General features: G+C 49.6%; 2 protein-coding genes across 3 annotated transcripts in view; both read right to left on the reverse strand.

The window, feature by feature from the left end:
• The window catches only part of LOC127601005 (upstream stimulatory factor 2-like), a 231,061-nt gene that overhangs the window by 71,031 nt on the left and 151,268 nt on the right, over nt 1-8,762 (reverse strand). The window lies entirely within an intron of this gene.
• LOC127601199 (urotensin-2 receptor-like) lies at nt 3,129-4,317 on the reverse strand. Its single transcript, XM_052066262.1, is given in 2 exon segments — nt 3,129-4,226; nt 4,228-4,317. Coding segments are annotated over 2 exon segments (1,152 nt in total). The 3' UTR covers nt 3,129-3,164.

The following is an 8,762-nucleotide window of genomic DNA, read 5'->3' on the forward strand; positions in this document are numbered from 1 at the left end:
GTTCCCTCTGGCAAACTCTTTGTCCCGGCGAGCGGCTAACGACGCCGGCTGCTATCTCCAGGATGAGATCACAAGCTTCTGTTGTCCAGCAGAGCGAGAGTTATGATTGGAGCGGGGGCCGCCTGGTGCTGGCCACTAGCAACAAGCGCAAAGTTTATAGATAGGCCGGCCTGCCAACTGACACAATATTTTCCATCCATTTGGTCGCCTCGGGCAAACGGTGCCTAGTTCACGTTTATCAAACACTCAGTCATCCCAGCAGCCTCATGGGAGAATGTCATCATCTCGTATGTTGACATTTTATAGCACATACGTACGCGTCATTTAAAAAAAAATTTTTTTTTTGCATGTTCCCATAGCCTCGCTAACACAATGGACCGAGTATCAAAATAAAAGCTACGTTAGCGTACGATACCAAGTGAAAAAAAAGACAACCCGACCGTTATTATACGTATCGAATGGGCTGCTAAGTGCTAACGTAAGCTCACAGGCTAACCCGGCCGGCCTGCGTGTGGACGGCAGACACAAATTCGTCTTTTTTTATTATTATTTTTGCATGTTCCCATAGCCTCGCTAACACAATGGACCGAGTATCAAAATAAAAGCCACGTTAGCGTACGATACCAAGTGAAAAAAAGACAACCCGACCGTTATTATACGTATCTAATGGGCTGCTAAGTGCTAACGTAAGCTAACAGGCTAACCCGGCCGGCCTGCGTGTGGACGGCAGACACAAATTCGTCTTTTTTTTGAAAACGGTACACAACGTAGCCGGATAGGAAAATTCGCGGCTCCCGGCGAATGCGGCCTGAGTTTGACTGACTTAATCCGAGTAGTTTTGTTGACGCGGATCTCGCTTAGTGCCTGTAAATGTCATTTTTGCTGTCGTGATCCGTGTTGTTGTGTAACTAGCCATCGACGGTGCGACGCCATTCGCCCACGTATCAAATTTCAGAAGTAGTTGCCGGGTGCATTTCGCTCCGTGCTGGGCCTTCAAAAAAAAAAAAAACACACCTCCTTGATTCTCGCACGAGGGCTTTCACTAATAAATGGAACTCAATCGACAAGACATTCCCAATGTGCCGAGATAGCCGCGGTTGTGTGCAAAAGACTGATGGATATAACATTAACTCCTCAACAGGAGTTTTTTTTACTGTCTGGTGTGTGTGAGGGAAGGGGGATGGGGGGGTGGGGGGGGGACCATTGACCCAGATACCGCGTGTCACTCAAGAATGAATGGTGACATTGAGCTCCTGAAGAAATAAAAACCTCAAGAAAATCATCCGTCTTGCTACTGTAGCGTTGCCAACGAGGCCGTAAATATGTGCAACGATGAATTAAACGCGTATTAATTTTTTTTTCTGTCTCTTGTGAGTGCCAGTCGTTAACGGCGAAAATATCAGAATCTAAGAATGCTTATTTTTGGCATGGCCACTGTATTCAGTCGATTCCATTCATTAAGAGTTCTGTCATTTGCGTGGAATTGATTGTTGATGCGTCGCATTTTGAAGCAATGGAGACAAAATTGACTCTTTGACCGCAATTGTGGGGCCCGGGGGCCATTTGAATTTGGTCTGCTGCGTGGCATGCTGAGGAAGTCCCGCCTCCATGAGGCAAAACCATTACCGTATTTATAGATAGATATCAATTTCATACATTTGAATTCATCAAAATCACGAGAAAACCACCCAGTCGCTCCGTGCCACGTTCCGACAAATCAATTCATATATATAATTCAATGTCTTCATCTCTTTTGTAGGAATCACTCATAACATGCTTCTCGGAAATATTTCAGACGATGTGGAAAGTCATCACAACTAATCGGAGCTCGATTTGAGTTCCACAAAAAAAAAAAAAATTATACTGCATTGAAGGTTACTTGATATTCGCTCTCTGCTCCCGCCCCATTAAATGGGGACATTTATGGCTTTCGTTTGGAATTATGAAGTCTAGAGAAGAAAATAACCGCTCTTGCAGCAAATGTCTTTACCAGACGTCCAAAAATCGGGCCGTGCGGGCACTTTAAAATAATCACCATCCCTTTGCGTTTAAATAAAAAAAAAAATTAAATCTATTCACCTCATCCTTACTGCGCCGTGTCATCCAATAATATTGCCCGTGTGCGTCAATGAGTAGCATAGCAAGAGATGTTTGTGATATTTTGTGATTATTTGGAAAGTATCGGGAAGCTCTCGGTACGATACGGCGCAGTGCTACACCGATTGTGCGACGATCCGGCCATTCGTTAGCATTTGTCTTTGTGTTCCGTAGCAAACCGAACGTCAGTATGTCATCAAGTACCGGTCCAGGATTGGCTTCTAATGTACCTGCCGTGCCCGTTTTTTTTTGTTTTCATGTTTTTGTTGTTGCATTGAAGGTCTTTGGAGTCAGCCCATGGAATGACGTGTCCAGCCGTGTTCATTTTGCCCCGGTAACGGATCAAACGACTCTTTCACTTGCAGACAGCATCGCCTTTATTTCAAGCGCTAGATGAAGCCTTTAATATCAACATCAGTCAAGTGACGGAGTTGAAGCCATGCGACAGCATTGCGTGTTTGAACCGAGCGACGTCAAAGCGTGTTTTTAAACGTACAAGAAGCTAGGGGGAGGACTCGCTAAAGCTTCATTCACAACGCCTCCGAAAAATCCCGCAGATACAGACAAGTTGACAACTGCAAACCTCTGTCAAAGAAGGACACAAAAAAAAAAAAAATTTTTTTTTTAGAAAACAAGCCAAATTGCATCAATAATTGACACCGCAGATGTTTGTGCATGCAAAATCTTCATCCAGCAAATCAAATGACGTTCCTGCGCTTGGTGATTTGGTTCACGAAGCAATCATCATCTTAATAATATTCATCCTAATCATAACAACTCACCTACAGTGACGCTCTTTTCCGATATTTTTACCCAGCAGTGGGCAGACCCTTTTTTTTTTTTGTTCCACTTCGCCGTGACTCGGATTGTCATTTTTTGCACCGCCAGAAAAGTTGACACCGGCGACTCTTTCATTCCGAAGTTGACACCAAACTCGAACAAGCGGACTCGTTGGGCTTTGGTGACAACTGAGAATAATGCAAAAAACGATGAATTGAAAGTAGCCCCGCCCCAGCCCCGCCCCCCAAGAAGGCTCACATTATCGCGCCGGTGATCCAAAGGAAAGCCTATCGCGGCGGACCGCTCTTGCGGCAGAGCCGATTCGCCGAAGTCAGAGTCTGACGTTTGCGTCTTCGCTTCCCGGTCAGTAGCGTGTAGAAGAAAGGATTCACGCAAGAGTTTCCGTAGGTCAGTCCCGTGAGGATCCGGTTGACCGTCACTTGCGTACCGACCGGTACCGTCCTCAGCATGTCGGGCTGGTAGAGAGGCAGCAGCTGCCAGATCCAGAAAGGGAGGAAGCAAGCCCAAAAGGCCAGGACGATGCCTAGGATGAGAAGCAGGACTTTGGGTTTGGGCGCCCGGGCGGTCCCCCAGGGGGCCCGGGTCTGAGACACCCAGTAAAGTCGGCCCAGGGCGGCGTAGAGCGCGCCGATGGCCAGGCCCGGCCCGAGGATGCTGGTGCAGAAGAGCACGCTCAGATAGGCTTTGGAGCTCTGCTCGTCCCACGCCGGCACGCACAGCCGGCCCTCCTGGTTCTCGCCGTCTTCCAGGTGCAGGCTGATCATCATGGGCAAGCTCAGCGCCGCCGCCAGCCCCCAAGCCGAGCTCACTCGCAGCAGGCCCGACGAGTTGGCCGAGGAGGCGCGCAGGGGCCGCGCCACCGCCCGGTAGCGGTCCAGGCTCATGGCGCTGAGCGTGAAGATGGAGGCGTGCATGGTGAGCAGGTCCAGGCTCAGCAGGAGGCGGCAGCCCAGCTCGCCGAAGGCCCAGTCCGACGCCAGGCTGTCGTAGACGATGAAGGGGGCGGTGAACAGGTAGAGCAGGTCGGCCAGAGCCAGGCTCAGCACCTGCAGGTGAAGGGAGGAGGAGGGGGGGGAGGAGGAGGCGGAGGAGAAAGGGGAGGAGCAGGGGGAGAGCGAGGAAGGCCCGGAAAAGCAGGAGGGCGCAGGAACTCGCGTGAAGCAGCAGGCCGGGCCCGCTGCGCTCCTCCTCCTGCTCCTGTTCCTGCGGCGCCGCAGGAGGAGGCCCAGAGTGTACAGGTTGCCCGCGATGCCCGCCAGGGAGAGCAGGGAGAGGAAAGAGCAGAACACGGCCGTGGACGCCAGGCTGGGAGATGGAGAGCTCGGGGCGGGGGGTGGCGGGCAGAGAGAAATTGGCACCGCTGGGCAAGGCCGGCGGGGGGGGAGGAGGCGCGGGCGAGGAGCCGCCCGAGGCGTCCATCGATGGAATCGTTAGCCGCCGCTGTTGAGGATGTCTGGAGGAATCGCGCAGGCTGGTGAATTTTTTAGCTTGATGCGAGTCAGCGGGGGGGGGGGGGGGGGGGGGGGGGGACCAAGAAACAAAGGCAGAGGTGTTATTCTCTCTCGGCGTTCCGCATCACGCGCCAGGGTCAAAGGCAACTCAAGAAAAACCCACCGCGTCGGCGTGCCGAGCGTTTCTAAGTAGAAATGAAAACGTCAGCCAAAGACATGTTTTATGTGGTCGCCACGAGCCTCCCCCGGTTTTATGGATTCCTTGGGGGTCGGTCTGAGCGGTCCCACTTGCCGGAAAATAATCGGATTTTCGCTCCGATCGAGGCTCTAAATCTTGACGGAAACCTCGGAGGCGGGTCGTCGCTTGGACAACGATCAATTCAGACACACAAGATTCTCGACATAGGAGCTCTGCCTGGGGGGGGGGGGCGCCCGTCCACGCCCCGGGCGGCTCCGGGGTTAAGAGCTGCAGTTGAACTATAGAGGAGCAGCCGGCCCCCCCTGCTGTGCCGCGTGCCTCCGAGTTTACCAGCTCGCTTTGAATAGCTTTCCTGAGCGCGCCGCTTTGCTCCACGCGATCGTCTTTGCAACAGATGTCCGCCGTGATGAATTCACCTCCACGTATTCACTCTCGAGCATACGAGAAAGGCTTTCTTAACTCCAGAATTTGAACACCCGCATAAAAACACATTTAAAAAACGGTCCTTTGTCTTACCTCAGAGAAGGTGGTGCGGAAACAATATTCCACCCATTGGCCTGGTCAAAAAGTTCCCTCTCCATTTTCCAATCCGTCTCGTGCGTTCATGAGTGGTCTTAAAATCGCCCAGAATTTGGACTTGAACGCTCGGGCCGGACGACGAGATCCCCCCCGGACACTCGATGGGCAAACTTTGCGATGCGAACTCCGCCGTCTCGTCCCGTCTTGCCCGGTGCTGCTCTCTCTCTCCTCGGCGCAGACTTTGATGTGTCCACTGTGCTCGTGTGTGTGCTGCGTGCGTGTTTGAGGAGAAAAAAGGGGGTGGGATGCTGAGTGACGGACGGACTCATCCTACACAATGGTGAAGCGTAAGAGCAAGTTGTGTGGGCCTAAACCGGACCCAGGTGGTCCTAGCCGAGTGATTTATTTATTTTGAAACCATTGACACTTTGATTTCCATCCTAACAAATCACTCCAAACGGACAAGAATTGTCGCAAAAGCCGCAGACCCAAAAATGGTATTTTTGCTCAATCTTTTGAAACCGCTTTGAACGATGAACGAACGATTAATGAACGATTAATCGAATCCGTCGCACACTACTAAAAAAACAACCAAATGACATTTTTTCCATTTCCTGTTTTTAATTGAGGCAAACGGCACCGCGTTGTATAAGGCATCGTGAAAAGACAAGCTTCAAAAAGTCAACTGGCCTCAAGTGCAATTGATTGTGTAGGGTGTGTCCCTTTCAGGGGCGTGGCCTCATGAGTCATCCGAAATTTGGGTTTGCGGCTCCAGAGCCGAAACGCCGCATTTGTGATACCCCGAACGGAAACTGGTTCCCCGCCTCAACGTATAAGGCAAATTGCTTCGGACGGGTCCCTCTTTGCGGGTCGTTCGCCATGTTTTCTTTTCATGTATTCATATCCGACATATCGGCGCTGTCGTCTCGCAATAAGGCACTTTGGCGCCGACCCCGGGTCAAGTTCAAACGCCAGAGATTCATATGAGATACGTTGTTTCATTTATCCACGAAATGATCTTAATCAGTCGCTTGTCGGCGAAGAGTTGGAAAAGGTAGAGCACGAGTCCCCAAAAGGCACATCAATGCTTATATGATGTGTTTGAATGGCTACTCCAGATGGGGGGGGGGGGGGGGGGGGAGGCTTCAAAAGTTAGCGTGAAGAGCGTGCGCGTGCGAAGCGCGAACGGCGTTGGTTGGCTGCCTCGTACGTGTGCGGGCATATGCAGTAAAAGTATGTGTGTGGGGGGTTTGGGGTGGCGGGGGTACATACCTATCCCCACAGGGTGTGAGGAATTTGAAAAAATACCTGGCACGAGGATGCCAAAATGGGTGGTGGGGTTGGGGTTGGGGGGGGGGGGTAATGAGACGCTGCCATCACGGATGGATCGTCGGAAAGGAACTCCCTGTTGACCTCATACTGACTCAAATATGTGGGGATTAAGATTGTTTAAGTTTGTAGGGTTTTCCTTATGGAAAAAAAATATATAGAGATATATAAAAACGGCCCCTCTGACACACAAGATGACACAGTATCAAATAATACAAAAATGTTGGCTGTGTTGTCCTTCTTTTGGGGGAAGAAGCCTTTAAAAACGCTTGAAAATTCGCATATCATGTGACTATTGAAGTTTATGAAGCTAAAATAATTGCAAGTTGAATTCCATGATCATGATACGGTCACGATTTGTGTTGCGTTGTGGGTGGGGGGTTGTTAGGTTTTTTTTTTTGGAGGGGGGTTGTTCATCTGTTGCATCATATATATATATAATATATATATATATATATATATATATATATATATATATATAATATATAGGGCGGCCCGGTAGTCCAGTGGTTAGCACGTGGGCTTCACAGTGCAGAGGTACCGGGTTCGATTCCAGCTCCGGCCTCCCTGTGTGGAGTTTGCATGTTCTCCCCGGGCCTGCGTGGGTTTTCTCCGGGTGCTCCGGTTTCCTCCCACATTCCAAAAACATGCGTGGCAGGCTGATTGAACACTCTAAATTGTCCCAAGGTGTGAGTGTGAGCGCGAATGGTTGTTCGTCTCTGTGTGCCCTGCGATTGGCTGGCGACCGATTCAGGGTGTCCCCCGCCTACTGCCCGGAGACGGCTGGGATGGGCTCCAGCACCCCCCGCGACCCTAGTGAGGATCAAGCGGTACGGAAGATGAATGAATATATATATATATATATATATATATATATTCAAAAACGGAGTCTGTCCATCTTGCTAACTGAAAGGGCAGTAAGTACAGTAAATAGGTCCTCCACCCCCACCTGCCTTCCAGTGTTAAATAAAAATGTAGCAGCGAAACATCAAGTCGCAGAAAAGGGAAAAAGGCTCGATTGCGGCGCTATTTATTTGTCTGGGCACATCCGTCTGGCGACACATTATATAATTACATTTACCTGAGCTATGGCTTCGTTCTCGTGCTTTGACCCGCCCTTCATGCATTTTGCGCTTGTTAATTGTGATGCATCAATCTCAAATATGCAAATGAAGGAGCGAGCTGAAGGAGTTTGGTCCAATCTCGCCGCCGCAGAGACACCGAGGCACAATTCCGAAGCCCGCTCGGGCAGTTCAAAATCCCAAACAAATTCATTTTTTAGTGATCATTCCATTTGTTGGAAATGCACATTTCCATTGTCCTTTATTTTTTCTTTCATTATTCTTAACATTGTAGTAACCGAACAGGTTTCTGTATTTTCTCAAATCGGGAGCCCTAGTCCTACTACTTAGTGTAAAATTGCCGAAATAATTAGAAATTACTGTCGCAATATCAATTCAACAAATACAACTGGGCATACTAAAAGTGTGTGTTTTTTTAAAACTTGGTCTGTATAAATCCAGGTCATGGCATTCCGCAAGGGTCTGTTTTGGGGCATTTTTTGGTGTGTTTTTGTTTTGTTTTGTTTTTTCTTGAATTAGTTTCTGCGAATAGATACCCCCCCCCCACCCCCTTTCTATCATGTTTGCCATCAATATCTCTCAAATTTAAAAAAAAAACTAAACTGTCATGAAGCTCCATCCTACTGGAGATGCAGACTTTAAAAAAAAAATGTGTCTAGCAAGTTTTGCGTTGGCCGCCCGTGAATGGGGAAAATGGTGATGTCATCGGAGGCCAGCACTGAGCGAAAAGGCGAACTTTCACGCAGACTGGAAGCAGCGGAACCAAAAGAAAAGCAAATCCATTCATAACGTTTTCTTATTCGAATCGAGGTGAAAAATGTCGGCCGGCGCTTCTGCTGGAATTTGGGCTTTTTGACACACGTCTCCAAGCAGCCCAAGTCACGGGAGCGATTGTTCCCTCGGGTTTGCCTCCGAGAGTTCACCAAAGGTCCGGCGTGTAAAAACAGAAGCGCTCTTGAGACCGCACTCGCAGCCCCCCCCCCCCCTCTTGAAAAAACAGACTTTATTTTTCAGTGTATCTTCGTGTATTGATACAGCCACCCAAATAAACGTACAGTATCCAATCATCGGGGAATCCCGCCAGGACGGAAACCCGCGTCAGCCTTAACGGCTCCCTAACGTCCCCCCGGCCCGTCCTTGCCTCTCGCCTTCATTTAATTAATTTGCGGCGGCGTTGACAAATGACCGTCCTCCGTATCATAGCCTTGATTAAATGGGCGGACGCTTTCTCGCGTGACAAACGGTCGCCGGATCGGACTGATTCACAATTCGTGATGAGTTATT

This window comes from Hippocampus zosterae, chromosome 5, assembly GCF_025434085.1.
Source record: "Hippocampus zosterae strain Florida chromosome 5, ASM2543408v3, whole genome shotgun sequence".
Lineage (NCBI taxonomy): Eukaryota > Metazoa > Chordata > Actinopteri > Syngnathiformes > Syngnathidae > Hippocampus > Hippocampus zosterae.